Source organism: Gymnodraco acuticeps, unplaced genomic scaffold, assembly GCF_902827175.1.
Source record: "Gymnodraco acuticeps unplaced genomic scaffold, fGymAcu1.1, whole genome shotgun sequence".
NCBI classification, from domain to species: Eukaryota; Metazoa; Chordata; class Actinopteri; order Perciformes; family Bathydraconidae; genus Gymnodraco; species Gymnodraco acuticeps.
In genome coordinates this window covers 1,601,727-1,617,967 of record NW_022990889.1, presented here as the reverse complement: position 1 = coordinate 1,617,967, position 16,241 = coordinate 1,601,727, and the positions used below count along the sequence as shown (strand labels likewise).

The 16,241-nt window shown below is 37.6% G+C and overlaps 1 protein-coding gene across 1 annotated transcript in view; it reads right to left on the bottom strand.

Annotated features, from left to right (window-relative positions):
* Positions 1–4,812: 4,812 nt before the first annotated feature.
* gnrhr4 (gonadotropin releasing hormone receptor 4) overlaps positions 4,813–16,241 on the bottom strand; it is a 34,522-nt gene continuing 23,093 nt past the window's right edge. The window contains exons 3-4 of the mRNA XM_034233677.1: positions 6,987–7,191; positions 4,813–6,891 (exon numbers count right to left, since the gene is read on the bottom strand). Of these exons, the coding sequence (XP_034089568.1) occupies positions 6,446–6,891; positions 6,987–7,191 (651 nt within the window). The 3' untranslated portion in view covers positions 4,813–6,445. The remainder of the gene's footprint in view (positions 6,892–6,986; positions 7,192–16,241) is intronic.

The following is a 16,241-nucleotide window of genomic DNA, read 5'->3' as shown; positions in this document are numbered from 1 at the left end:
TCAGATTATAATATTTATATATGCTGTCTCACTGAAACTTGGTTGAGACATGAAGAATATGTCAGCATAAATGAGGCCACTCCACCCAGCCATATCAATACTCATATTGCTCGAGACACAGGCCAAGGAGTTGGAGTTGCAGCAATCTTTGACTCAAGTTTACTTATCAATACTAAACCAAAATTAAATTATACCTCCTTTGAAAGCCTCGTTTTTAGTCTTACGCATCCGACCTGGAAAACTTTGCAGCCAATCTTATTTGTTACAGTGTACTGTGCACCAGGTCCTTATTCAGAATTCTTATCAGAATTCTCTGAGTTTTTATCAACTTTGGTACTTAAAACAGATAAAGTAATTATCGTAGATGACTTTAATATTCATGTTGACGATGATAAAAATAGCCTTACTGTTGCATTTAACTCTATATTAGATTCTGTTGGTTTTCGTCAGAGTGTAAATAAACCAACTGCTATAATCACACTCTCGACCTTGTTCTGACTTGTGGTTTTGAAATTGAGCAACTATTAGTCGAACCGCATAATCCTGCTTTATCCGACCATTTCTTAGTAACTTTTGAAGTACTGTTACTAGACTACAAAGCATTAGTCAAAAGCTCCTGCAGCAGAAACCTATCTGTTAGTGCTATAGCCAAATTTAAGGAAGAGATTCCACCAATACTTAACTCGATAGCATGTCTGCATGTAAGGGAGGAAACGTATACAAAATGTACACCACCCCAAATTGATCATGTTGTTGATAGTGCTACAGATGCGCTGCGAATAAAATTAGACTCTGTTGCTCCTTTGAAAAAGAAGAAAATAAAACAACATAGATTAGCTCCATGGCATAATGCCGAAACTCGCAATATAAAGCAAAAGTCGAGACGACTTGAAAGGATATGGCGTTCCACTAAACTTGAAGAATCTCGTTTAATGTGGCATATTACTCTCAATGAATATAAGAAAGCACTGCGTAAAGCGAGAGCAGCCTACTACTCTTCATTAATAGATGAGAATAAGAATAATGCAAGATTTATTTTCAGCACTGTAGCCAAGCTGACAGAGAGCCACAGCTCGATTGAGCCTTCTATTCCCATAGCACTCAGTAGTAATGATTTTATGTGCTTTTTTAACGATAAAATTGTTACTCTTAGAAACAAAATTAATGACCTCTTGCCTTTGACCAGTATAGTGTTATCAACAGCTCCCGGGAAACGTAAGTTCTAATATTACACTAGATAGTAAACTAGAATGCTTTTCAGCCATAAACCTTGAACAATTAAATTCAATGATTCTCTCTTCTAAACCATCAACGTGTAAGTTTTTCCATTAATTAGCACTTCTTTATTAAATATTATGAATATGTCTTTATTATCAGGCTATGTTCCACAATCATTCAAAGTAGCAGTGATAAAACCGCTTCTTAAAAAGCACAACCTCGATCCAGAGGTTTTAGCCAACTATAGACCTATTTCTAATCTTCCGTTCCTCTCAAAAATTCTTGAGAAAGCGGTCGCAAAACAGTTGTTTGATTACTTAAAAAACAATGATTTATTTGAAGATTTTCAGTCTGGCTTTAGAACACATCATAGCACAGAGACAGCTCTGGTTAAAGTCACAAATGACATTCTAATAGCCTCAGACAAAGGACTTGTCTCTATTCTTGTCTTGCTCGATCTCAGTGCTGCATTTGATACTATCGACCATGATATCTTATTGCAAAGACTAGAGCACTTAGTTGGCATACAGGGAACTGCTTTAGGCTGGTTTAAGTCCTATCTATCTGAACGCTCTCAGTTTGTACGTGTAAACGATGAATCTTCCACGCAAACCAAAGTTAGCCATGGAGTGCCACAGGGCTCAGTGCTCGGACCTATTTTGTTCACATTATATATGCTTCCGTGAGGCAATATTATAAGGAATTATTCTGTAAATGTTCATTGTTATGCGGATGATACTCAACTATATTTATCAATCAAGCCTGATGAAATTAATCATCTAAATAAAATTCAAGACTGCCTCAAGGACTTAAAAACGTGGATGAGCTTAAACTTTTTGATGTTAAACACGACCAAAACTGAAGTTATTGTACTTGGTCCGAAGAATCTACGAAACAAATTATCTAAAGATATACTAACTATGGATGGCATTAATTTGGCATCCAGTGAGACTGTAAGGAATCTTGGTGTTATATTTGATCAGGATTGATCCTTTAACACCCACATAAAATCAATTTCAAGGACCGCCTACTTTCATCTATGTAACATTGCAAAAATCAGGCATATCTTACCTCAAAACGATGCAGAGAAACTAGCCCATGCATTTGTTACTTCTAGGCTGGATTATTGTAACTCTTTATTATCAGGGTGTACCAAGAAGTCAGTTACTGTAAATTGCTTCAGCTGATTCAAAATGCTGCAGCTCGTGTACTAACCAGAGTTAGGAAAAGGGACCACATTACTCCTGTTCTGGCTGCCTTACACTGGCTCCCTATAAAACACAGGATAGAATTTAAAATTCTTCTTCTCGCCTACAAAGCCCTTAATGGGCAGGCGCCATCTTACATTAAAGAACTCATTATACCCTACTGTCCTACTAGGGCATTGCGTTCCAAGAATGCAGGGTTGTTGGTTGTTCCTAGAGTCTCTAAAAGTACAATGGGAGCCAGAGCCTTTTCTTATCAAGCTCCACATTTGTGGAATCAGCTTCCAGTTTGTGTTCGGGCGGCAGACACCCTATCCGTTTTTAAGAGTGCGCTTAAGACCTTCCTTTTTGATAAAGCTTATAGTTAGGGCTGATTAGATTCAGCCCCTAGTTTTGCTGATATAGGCTTAGTTTGTCGGGGGACATCTTACTTCTTCCTTCTCTCTGTCTATACCTGTGTACTCTCATGTTCCGATTAATCCAGCTTCCCCAAATGTCTTTCTTTTTGGTGTCTATATATACGCCGGGATCCGGAGTCATGGATGATCCTGTTGCTGCGGTCCTGTGTCCTGGATCGCGAGCCCTGGATCTTGAGTCGTGGCTGTGCCTATTGCTGTGGTCCTGGATCATAATTCCTGGATGGATATCCTCGTGGATTCATCTTCCTATTATACACACATGCATTTCCAAACATTTGGAGTACCTATGTGGCAAATGTATTATCTTTTCAATTTACACACTTTTCAATTATATTGCACGTCTGTCCGTCCTGGGAGAGGGATCCCTCCTCTGTTGCTCTCCCTGAGGTTTCTCCCATTTTTCCCTTTAAACTGTGGGTTTTCTCCGGAAGTTTTTCCTTGTACGATGTGAGGGTCTAAGGACAGAGGGTGTCGTATTATCATACTGATATTCTGTACAAACTGTGAAGTCCACTGAGACAAATGTAACATTTGTGATATTGGGCTATATAAATAAACATTGATTGATTGATTGATTATATTTCATACATTTCAGCAAGTCACATGAGTCATCATCCTCTTAGCTTTGTAGTGATTACAAGCAAAGAGTGTTCAACAAGTGTGGGTAGTGTAAAATGTAGATCATGCTAAAACACAAGTGGTTCACATCTGGTGAATGGAAATGCTCATTATAACACCAAATAACACTTCATTATCCAGATAGCAGCTCTGGTGTATATCTGTAGAAAATGACAACATTTGTAGTTTAAGCAGCTTTGCATGAATATCTCTCACAATGAAATTACACTTGAGATTAACTGATGAAAGATAACAATATTTAATATCTCGATATAATCCTCGGTAGCACTTTCATTTTACACATTCCTAATAATTACTTTTGGAAGAATCACTTTTTTGGCAGTGAACACAGAAGAAGAGATAATCCTAATGGTTACAAAGGAATTCTGAATCCAACTAAATCCCCAATTAAACAAAGTGAAAGAGTGGTTTGATATGGTATCCTGTCACTGTAGGACATTTCATTTCAATTTAATAGCTTTTCAAAAATTCTTAGATAGTCAGAGAACAAAATTGTCTTATTATCAATGAGTGTTATTCCTCTCTAGGCTTGCAGAGGGTGGCCTGATCTCAATGTTGAATGCTGAATCAAAAATAAATGTTAGCAGTGTTAGAGACAAGATAACTGTGTTCATTCATAACCTTGGAAATAGCATTTGAAAAGTCACCGGCAGGTTCATTTATAAAAGCTGCTCTGGTGTTTTCCATCATATTGCATGATCTCTATCAGCAGCTGCCAGAATTGCTCACATCGAGGAGAAGTCCTGGACATTTGAACATCTACTATTCCATGACAATGACGTGGCGATCTCCATCAGCGATATGATTGAAGGCTCCACAATGGCAACTTAATGGACCACACTTCAGAAAATAATAATTACTGAACTACCTTTTTTGTTTTGGGGGACGGTATCTGTTTGAATATTTGTTAAGGCTGTACAAGGGCGTGGAATCAAATGCACGATGCAGAGACAAACAAAGTATCAAAATAAAGTGTTTTAATGTAGACAGGTCAGAACACTGAATACATAAAGCAACAAAACAAACACTCAATAAACTGTCTAACCTATACTATCAAAAAACTACAAAAACTACTTACTTAATCTAACTCTATGGACGATAATAACTCTACGGACAATGACAAAATGATCTTACGCTGGAAGGCTTGGAACTCACAAGACAATCTGGCAACGAGACAGGGGAAGACGAGAACTATATATACTAGACAAACAACACCAGGTGAAGACAATTAGACAATCACAACAGCGGGAAAACAGACAAGGCAGGAAACGTACTTTAGACACATGAGGGTAGACAAGACTATCAAAATAAAACAGGAACACATAACATGAAACCTAAACTAGGGAACAATCTTAGCAGAGCCGTCTACGCACAACAATATTCAAAAAATAAAGAAAAACAAATGTTACAGATCATGTCCATTTGTCTACTAGAGCCACTCAACAATCGTGTTGGTATGTGGCCATAATGCCTAAATGGCAAAGGGTAAGTAACATAATATAATTGTATAGGAAAAAGAAAGTTATTCAGTGGATCTATATCAGTAATGTCTGTGGTCTTGACTTTAGGTTTGTGTATTGAGATACCAAGAAATGCCAATTGCTTCTAGCCATTGCAAATAGTCTCCTCTGATATAGATATTCCAGGTAATTATAAATGCAGCCGTTCTCAGTAAAAGGCAGCTCATTGTTTGTGCTTCACCCAATGCATGGAATAGAGGCAGTTTTTTTGTATTCCACAAATTGCAAGTATACATCACAACATCTTCCATACATTGCAAGAAATAAACGATATCATGCAAACAAACAAATGCTAGCCTATTGATCTCTCTTTTTTGCACCTACATATTAGAAAAACTATTGTTTACTGCTAACCTTACAATACCAATGTTTTCAATTAAGCAGTTTTTTTGGTCTCACAAAGCAATACAATCCACAACATAATACACTACCAACACAAATAGAAATATAAAGTATAACAAATGGCATTATGGGTCATTTCCGAGTATTTCATAACGTTTTGACTCCAGTGTGATTTGTGCAACACAGCAAATGATCTTAGACAATTTACACAGTCAATCAACAACATGCAGCTCAGGTGCATTCAATACATGGAATTGTATGCCTAAACATTTATTTAAAAGGCCTTTGTGGTCGATAATGTTCATGTCATAAGGTTTGTAATGAAAGAAAATCACAGTCTTTTATATCGCAAACACAACATTACAAATTACATTAGAGCAGTTTCCAATAAGCAATGAACAGCAGCAGTTTACTGTAGGGCAAACACTCCCAATAAAACAACAATGTACACATTTTGACACATAACATGTAAACATAAAAGAGAAGCCACACAACAGACAGCATATTATATTTTTGATCATCTTAAATCAAATGCACACATATTTGTTTCTGCTGTTTCTTACAGGATATTTTGAGATCCACTTAGTAAAGCCCAAATGTGTGTGTGTCCACGAGTGTGACTGCCTTTCAAACTGTGTATCAAAGTCCTTTTACGGACTTTTATCCGAAAGATGCTAGAAAATATCTGTGAAAGACATTTTAAATCCATTTATAGGAACTTCAAGCAGATTTGTCATCATTTGGGCCTGATTATTTTCCCACAAGCCCTTAAGCTTCATAGGAATATTGGATCAGCAGTGTGTGAGATATTCTGTGTGATGTACAGGGTGACCCTCAGCCAATTACAGGGGGAAAAGACTTCATGCACCACTCTGCAGCTTTTTGTCAAATCTGATCAGTGATGCAGGAGAAAACCAAGGCAAAGCAATAATACTCAATCGATTACATCATTGCAACGGAAACAAACAGATTTGTCTGCGAAAGGAGCTTCATATTTTCTAAGCAACATCATAAAACTGGCTGTATCTGGAGAAAGACTAAACTCAGTGCTGGAATATTCCTTTCATTCCTTTCATTCCTTTCATTGCAATTCGTCAAGCCATTAGATCTTGCTTACTGGGATGATTGGCCTTTTCATGCTGTGGTTTCCTTCAGTGTCTGTATTGTGACTACTAGAGACCATCTGCCTGTGAGACGACAGGCGATTCATTTGTACAAGGCAAGTGTTGTTTTCCAATTCAGTCCGTTTGATGAAAGTTGGACAACATCTTTTAAGACCCTTGTGAAGATGAATGGTGAAGAGACCATACGTGATTGGGTCCAGACAGGCGTTGAAGAGACCAAAGATAAACAGCATATGCGTCATTGAATGAGAAACCATTTCCTCCATTTTATCAGGAAATAACCAATACCACAGGCCTAACATGTAATACGGGGTCCAGCAGACGATGAATGAAGTCACGATGACGATGCTCATCTTAAGAGTCCTCATCCGAGCCTTGGGGATGTTGTTGTGGGAGCGGCGGAGATGAATATCTCTAGACAGCACTGGAAGAAGAGAAAACACCATATTTGTCGGCTCCTTGGGTATCAGAAAACATATTTTATCTTTTTAAAGATTTTGAAGGAAACGAGTCACTTACAGTTATTTTGGGCCATGCGGCTGGATATCTCGATGAGGATTCGTGTGTAACAGAAGATCATGATGACCAGAGGCAGGAGGAAGAGGCACACAAAGTTGAAAATGTTGTAGAGGGTCTCCTGCCAGTGCTGGACAAAGCTGCCGTGGGTGGTGCACTGGGTGAAATTCTCCGGGACTGTGATGGTCACTTGGTGAAAAATAAACATCTGCGTGAAATCACAAAAAGAGTTTTATTTAGTGATACATCTTAATCAGATAGACAAGACAGAATTATTGATATGAGGAGAGAGAAGGCTACGGCAATGACCAAAATTAATAAAATGTCATAATTGTAAGGTTGGCAAACTACCCTTGAAAAAAGTATATATAGCGCAATCAATAAATGAATCAATCAATTCATAAAATACATATCAACTGCTTCTGAGTCCTAATAAATCACCAACCACAAAACTTTTTTTTTTCTTCTCGTAATTTTTTCTTTGGAAAGTACATTCAGTAAATGTGAAGTGACCTAATATGTTTAAAAAAGAGCTGCACAATCATCGTAATTTGGCCCATAACAACAGTTACTTACTTTTGCCGATAATTTAGCAATTATTTTTAAATAATGTATAGCTAATTGTGATTGCTGCCTCACTCCAGTCCTGTCTGGGACGAACGCAGAGTTGTTTCTTTGTCACATTCAACAATAGATCTGTAATCAGTACAATTACGGGTGTTACTTAATATTCTTGCCAGATTTTAGCACGTTACGGACTCAGACAGTGCGCTAAAGCTAACTGCAGAGTGGTGAGTTCAAAAGTGTCTTGTTACTATGGTACTAGCCGGTCCACATTAAAGGTAACCTAAAGTGAGACATTTCAGGACTACCCCTTTTACTAAAATCTGCAGGTGGGAATCAAAACCGAATGGTAGCATTTGTTAACCGACCAATAAACTGTACACAGCTGTAATGTTACTGTTAAATGCATACTTGCAATCATACTCACACACACACACACACACACACACACACACACACACACACACACACACACACACACACACACACACACACACACACACACACACACACACACACACACACACACACACACACACACACACACACACACACACACACACACAAATCAAAACCTACACAAATCCCTTTAAAAAGTGAGAATCTTGAGTAACACTCTTTATTTTAAAAGACATCATAAATGTGCATTTTTTTTTTTTCAATCTTGTATGCTGACAGGAAGTACATTTAGCTCTGGGCTTGCAATACACTGGCAATTATCATGGACTGTATCTTCGTAATGTTGGAAGAAACTGATACAGAACATTATATTATATCATACAGGCAGGCAGGACTGTGAAATAAGATGATAACCTTAAAATAAGGATGGATGTTATTTTAAGAGGTCAAATCATTTATTTATTTGTGTTGTTGTTTCTTCTTAGTATGTTCACTTTAAATACCTTGTTGTGCTTTGTGTCATGCATGTGTGACGCATTTAAGAGCTAGGGTTGAGCACTATCATAAATAATGTTAATTTGTGTCTATGCAGTTCCAGTGCTTGAGAGCTAAAGTAGATCTCCTAAGCTACAGCAGGGTTGGATGCTGTGAGTGAATAACATTCTAATTATACCTCTGCTTACAGCCTAGATATATTATAGGAGAGCTTTAGTGCACATTAATTTATCCATAGACATTAGACAGTCATAAATGATAGGCATATACACATGTGTGAATACTAAGATAATGCATGGGTAGAAACCAGCTGGCTCAACATGGTTGTGCAACTAATACACAGCTGGAGGATGTTCAGCTCACTTAGTTGACGCTACCTCTGCATGACACAACCATTAGGTCAACATGACCTAATGTTCAATGCTTGAGAGCCTCCATGTGTCTGCACCACAGACCTGTCACAGTGGGGTTTACTAATGCAACACTGAATCATCATCCCTCGTAACGCATGTGATACAGGTGCAAAGCTTGGAGTGGACTAGGCTTAGAAACCTACTGTTAATTATATTACTTGGATACCTGGATAACAAACCCTGCTTTTGAATCTAACACAAAACATAATGTGTATGTTTTTCACTAGTTTTAGGATTTAATCATTGTCAAAATGGTAAATGGTGATTCGATCCGAAGTGCTTCCACGTTTTGAGAAATCCAGTAATCCAATAATCAGTCCAGTGCTCCAGCAACCTATCTGTTACACCTGATGATAATACAGATGATTAAATGTCAGCTATTTTACATCTCTTCTCCTCCCTCCTTGTTCATCATCAAAGCCCTGAAATAATTGATAATTGTAAGGGGTGGTGTTGCTGAGGGCTGTTGCTAGTGGTTACCAGTGAGAAGATGAGATATGGACCAATAAGGTGTAGTTTTGAAGACACTGCACATGGCTTATACCTATATAGTATCTGGCTAGATGTTATAACACTTGTGTCAGCAACAATGTTCTACTCAGTCTCAAAGGATTATATAGTTACACATTGTTTAGCTTGTGTTGCACTCTGCTGCAAAAATGAAGCTTAGCGCAAGTTCCCCACACTTGAAGCCTTCAAAAGGGCCCTCAAGTCCCATCTGTTTGCCAAGGCTTTCGGCCCCTAAATCGATCTGTTGTTCTGTTTGTCTGTCTTTTGTTTTGTTATGTTTGTCTTTGCACTATTACTTGTGAAGCGACCTTGGGTCCCCTGAAAGGCGCTATAGAAATCGAAGCTATTATTATTATTATTATTAAGTTCTTTCAGGAAGACTGGGCACATATTGGGGCGGTATATATGTGACCTGCTCCATCGAAATCAGTCGCATTAACCCGAAGACACATTTTGAGTTGTATACACTGTTGGAAAGAGGAGATTCATAGCTTTCTAATGATATCCGGATTGTTTTTGTACTCCAAATATTAAGCAAAATATGTCACATTATATGGGTCATTCTACAGAAAAGGTGGAAGTGCTGTCACTTACTTTTGCAGACACCAAAATACATGACGTTGACCTAATACTCACATTCATTATATATGTTGAATAAATAGAGATTGTCTTTGCAATGGTACTAAATAAATAAAAAATGGTTTTATACGTAAATGTATTTAAAATGTCAAGTTCAAGGAACTGCCTTGTCACTTTGATCATACATGGAAGTGGAGCCTATAGTTTTAATTTAAAAGATTTTCTTTTCAATAAATCTAATTTATATTTACATAACATTACAAGCATTAAATATAACACTGAAATGTTATAAAAAAAACGCAAATTATTATTAATAATATCAAATAAATGTCAGTCACCCAAAATTACGTCATTGGTGTTACTGCTACACAAAACGCTTTTATTTTTGAAATAATGTACTGTCTCTGAAGTGCCTCCTGTAACAAGAGATCATTTGAGGCAGTGCAGTGGACACAAAGACATAAGGAAAGTCAGATACTTCTTACTTTGTTTGTTAAATGTGTCATTTTATCTTCAAATTTTACATGCGTCTTTCAAGTCTGTAATTAGTGTTACTCATTGCATAGCCCTAGGGGTGAACATTTGAATGGGAACATGTATTGTATTGAAGAGTTACTGTAAACGATTTTGATATTGACTGAAGCCATATTTGGTCTGACACATTGCAGCCATTTTGTTAAAATGGTAGTGTTTTCTCCAAATTGTCACTGGTGTTACCGTCACTGGTGTTACTCTTCTTCCTGGTAACACGTAACACCAGTGACATTCCTATACAAATAAGCTTTGTATAAAGTATAAAAATAATACAAATATTTTAAGCTCTACTTGTTCTGGATTCATCAAGTTAAGAGTTAGTTATTGCCAGCGCCATATAGAGAAGAGTTGCGACAACGGAGGTCCAAAATGCTTGATCATCACGTGGTTCAGGCATGGATGTTCAGGGAGACTCAATAGTTCCCCGGAAGTTCGTGGCGGGCCATTTGAATCACAATTTGAATGCATTAATACCAGGATAGAAATGCAATTGTTGGCAATTAGTGGTGAATAAAGGTTTTGATTTGCAATATTTATACAACATATCGATATGTGTATGTAGTTACATCAATGTTTTTATTTTTTTTAAAGTAACATTTGCTAATATTTGAGGATTAAGATAAAATAAGAAGTACTTTATTGATACCAATTGGGGAAATGTTTACGATGCAGCAGCAAAAGACAAGGCATTGTACATTAGACAGTTAAAAGACTATAATTAAACAATCGAAAATGTAAACATCTTATAATAAATAAAATAAAAATAAAATAGCATTACAAAAAGTAGAAAAATATACATAGTGTGAACAGCTATCTTACCTGTTAACATATACATGTTAGGCTAACGTTGCCTTGGTTAAAGAGCCTGTTGTTTATTGCTTTGAATTCTTTAAAACAAATATTATCTTCTTAAACCTGTATGGTAGTCAGGAGCATCACATCCTAATGTTTATTGATATATTTAGAGGGAGGGAAGGAAGGTTTCAAAATTCTGATTAGATACATTTCTACCATTTCTTTAATTCATGGTGGTTTCAGTAATCCCCTGGTAATTGAGGACATAAGTAATCTAAATGACTAATGTAATCTTTATGACTTTCAGAAAGGACAGGAGACCCACAGGTGCCTATCAATGATTGTCAACTGAGTCAAAGCACTAGCAGCAGCATGATGTTGATGTTAAATGTGTTGTTTTTGGAACATCCATTGTAAATAAATGGAATTCAATAAACATTGAATAGCATATCATGCAGTTTGTCTGTGCCTTTTCCTCCGTGTTGTCCTGGCATATCGTCTCCCCCATGGTTTGCTGTGCTGCCTGGGGATGCTCCAATCGCTCAGAGAAAGAAGTACAAATGTAAGGTTTCCCCACTGACACAGAGAGGAGGAAAGAATGGCTGGCTCAAGTCAGCAGGAGCAATTTAACCATCACAAAAGACAACAACAGCAACAACATATGTGAGGTAATCATATTTTTCACAAAACGAAGAACACACCATTGGGAAGCTTAACGTCTGTTTAATCAAAATAAGGAACAGGGAGAGGCTTGCAAAGCTCTGGGAGTTGAGACTCAGGCTCAGGGTGAGGGTCTCATTGCAGGTTTTCAGGCTCCGTTGAATCCCCCTGGGGTTCTTGTGCTGAGAGAGGGAGACAGGAGAAAGGGTTAAATACATCTAGCAACCTATAGGATGGGAAATTGCTGACCTATTTGAAACTTACCTTGTGTTTTCACTCTCACTTAAGTCCCTCTCCCTTTGCCATCAATCCAACATCAGCTGAGCTGCAACATAATACAGACAGGTAATAATCAACAGAATCACAAGGACAATATGGCTCTGCTAAAAACACTCACCAATAAATTACGTTTTTGTTTACTGTTTGGAAGTCTCAAATATGCACTCTAAATCCATATCAATAGCGATTCATGTATCACACAAATAGCTCTCTTCCTTATTATTGTGTAACGTGAACTATATTATACTAGCTTGAACTCTAAAATGGATATCCTCATTTTACCACCTCCACCCACTACAATCACACGCCCCAATGTTATATTTAACTAATATTGAACTCCCTCCACCCCGGATAAAAGCACGTTAAGAAGCCCCTTTTCTCTAATTCCACAACGTTGGGTTGAAATAACATTAGGAGAACGGATTAATAGGCTGTTCGTGGTTAACGTGTGTTGCTAACTTTGTCCGGAATCCTAGCCTAATCTGTAAACGTTCCCTAAATCAGTAGATTTAGGGATAATCTTCACGGAATCCACTAACATCCTTTAATACACATGTTAATTTGACTCAGATGTGCTGATAATATCCGCAATATAAATCTTTAAACGTCTTCTTACCTTTTAAAAGTCCAACACGAACGGTCTATTATATGCGGCAACTCTACTGCGCTGCTAGCCGCAGATAGCCCCGCAAATCAGCGGCAAGCTAACTTCCGGGGAACTATTGAGAGCTCCACGATCCGCCATTGCTGTAAAAAAACTGGTCCATTGGAGAGATGTCGTAACTCTTCTATCTATATGGCGCTGGTTATTGCTATTTAACAGGTTTTAGATGTTTTTAGAAGGAATATATTTCAGCAGATTTGTATCACCCAGATTCCACCTTTTCTGTAGAATGACCCATATAATGACTGTCACCGAGTCATCATTTTGAGAAAAAGGCCTTCAAAGTTTTCTCTTCTCTGGAATCCATTGATCTGATTGATTATTAGCGGAGCAAATGATCAAAATACTACGGAGGGAAGATATTTTCGTTTGGATTACTGGTCTGGGGGAAGCACGCGAGTGTGTGTGTGTGTGTGTGTGTGTGTGTGTGTGTGTGTGTGTGTGTGTGTGTGTGTGTGTGTGTGTGTGTGTGTGTGTGTGTGTGTAATTTTGCGTTTGTGTGTAGGCCTATTGTGTTTGTTTCCCGGGGAAAACCCTCACGAGAATCACCGGCTGTTGTTAAGCCTGCTGTGACGTTAAGTTACTCCGTTCTCCGCTTGTAATTATGCCGTTACAAGCTTCAAAGTTGTATTTATCATCTGAATTTGCCGAAACAAGTTTAATATTCTGAAAGCCAAGACTTTGTTTATTTGAAATCAGATGAAAACAAACTGTAACGGACCCTGCCGTGTTATCTATGATTACTATACGCTTACATTAATAATTTCAGCCGGAGGGAGGGGGGGCGGCGCTGCGGAACAGCAGAGTGGCGAGTGAGAGGTGCCTGTCATCTTCCCTTTACAAGCTTCAAAAATGTATTTATCGTATGATTTTGGAAATAAAAGTTTCATATTCTGAAAGCCAAGACTTTGTTTAAAAACAAAACACCCGAACCCCGAAAAATAAAATGTTTACGCAAATCCACGTTTATTTTGAAATGAGCCGTTGCGACTTCCGACTGATTTCAATAGAGGGAATCTCATATATTGGGGCATATATGTTTAGTTTTGGCGCAGTGGTTAGAGCGTTGATCATCAGATCAAGGGGCGTTGGTGAACTCCAGTTCGAAGCCTGCCTCGGCCGCCGTTGTGTCCTTGGGCAAGACACTCTACCCGCATTTGCTCCTGTAGGTAATGTCCACAGTAATGACATTTGCATGTCAAATATGTGTAATATGTAATTGTAAAGCGCTCTAAATAAAAATAAATAAATAAATGTAATCCATTATTATTATTATTATATTCATTCACTCCGCAGCTGCATATAATCAGCTCATCATGGGCGTTCTCTTTAACCAATTACATTTCACCTCAATCTCCAGCAACCAATCATCGGGCTGCAGTCAAACTTTAAAATGGTTCTCCTCTCTCCTTCAGTCAGCTGTTGTTTCAACATCCACCTCCTTTCATCACATCCAGTGCCCAGGAGAGCTAATCCAAAGACCTCATCACACCTCCTCTTCATCCCATCACCTCATCAAATCCAGATCTTCAACATCCTCATCATCCCATCTCCTCATCAAATCCAGATCTTCAATATACCATGTCAGGATCGGGTTCTGATTGCCAAAGACTTTTAACATTTATCATATGGCGCATGTGTCAATAAATGTTATTTAAACAAAAAAGACGAACAAAGTCTTTCCTGATTGAACTGAGTCTGGATCCAAAAATATTTTTGCTTGTTTTTTCTGGTTCTACATTTTTTTAAGTCAGATGTCGTTTCACAAACCTCAGAGTAATATTTGCTTTTGTGAAAAGTAACCCTTACCTAACCCATCAAAAATGTTAAGGTTGCTCTACCTTGTGAAGTTGATCTGGTGAACTTAATAAACGGTTTAATTTACAAATCCAGCAAAACGGAGAAACATGAGCACTGGTTAAGAGTCGTGCTGTTGTCCACCTGAGGAATGCAATTGCTGTGGTAACAACCAACTGAGGGAAACATATTGTTCTCCAGCTGCTAAACGCTCTAACTGTTCACCAGCTATTTGCAAGCTGTCTCTTTCTGCCATTTGTATTGGAGAGGTATAGTGTGCAGGGTACAGAGTTTCAAAGTGTTTCGCTTAAAAGAAAGAGAGATCAGTAAATTTGTGAGCCCTAAAACAAAATGAAATATGCTGTGAGAAAAACATTAAAAAGCTGATGTTTGCAGACGCTGTGAGAAACAACAGTTTTTGTCATTAAACATAAAATGGGTTTTTGCAGAGTTGTCCAGATTTGATCCTTTTGGCGATAGGGTTGTTGTTTTATTAAGCAGTTCTGTAAATGTCCTGAACACATTTAAAGCAAAGAATAAGCAGTGCAGAAGCCAGCATTCTTATCGTGCAACACTTTTGATTAAATTAAATCATCATGCAAATGCAGAAATTATATCAGAATCAAGTTTATTGCCAGGTATGGTTGTGCAAACGAAAATAATATAAGAAGATAAGTTGCAATAGTAGGTCAAAAATATGAAGATAAAACAAATATTTATTTTTAAAGAAACTATTTAGCATTACAAAATAATAATATTACACCAAATGTAAATGAATATAAACAAAGAACTTAAAAAAGCTCAAACAAATAGGACAATGAATATATAACAATAAACTGTTATTAAACTGTATTATTATTTAACACTAATGGTATGTGAATAGATTGTATTAATTCATCCATGAAAAGGTCTGAGTTTTATTTTATTGTGATTGTTGTTCGAGAGTCTTGGGATACAAATAGTGAAGCAATGCTTGTGTATGCAAGGGGTTGTGCAGGGCTTAGTTCCCTTTTGATTTTCAAAGGTTCAAAAATAAACAGCAAAAAGGTCTCTGAGATAACTCCTTGCCTTTTAAGCAGAAGCTTCTCAGCAAAGATTGTTTTCCAAAAGGTCAGTGCATATGCAAGAAGAGTGTTATTTCATTAAATATTGGCACTTATAACTACCCTCATCAGCATGTGGTGTAACTGCATCTTTCAGGCAGAGTTTGTGAATATTACTGGCCACTAATTGGAAAAAATAGGCTACAGGTAAAACGTGGATAAAGAGGACACTTTGTTTGTTTACCCCATTATTATTTGCAGCCACCATCTCTGCTGCACTTAATGGACTGGGACCAAAATACATGTCAGAGATGCTTCACTGTTACAAGCCAGCCAGAGCTCTGAGATCAACAGGAGCGGGTTTACTCGTCGTCCCCATTTCAGAACTAAATTTACCGAGGCAGCTTTTAGTTTTCATGCACCACAAGCATGGAATAAACTGCCTGAAATTCTGAGGTCTGCCCCAACACTGGGTTCTTTTAAATCAAGGTTGAAAACCTTTCTTTTTCATGCATCCTATCCTGAG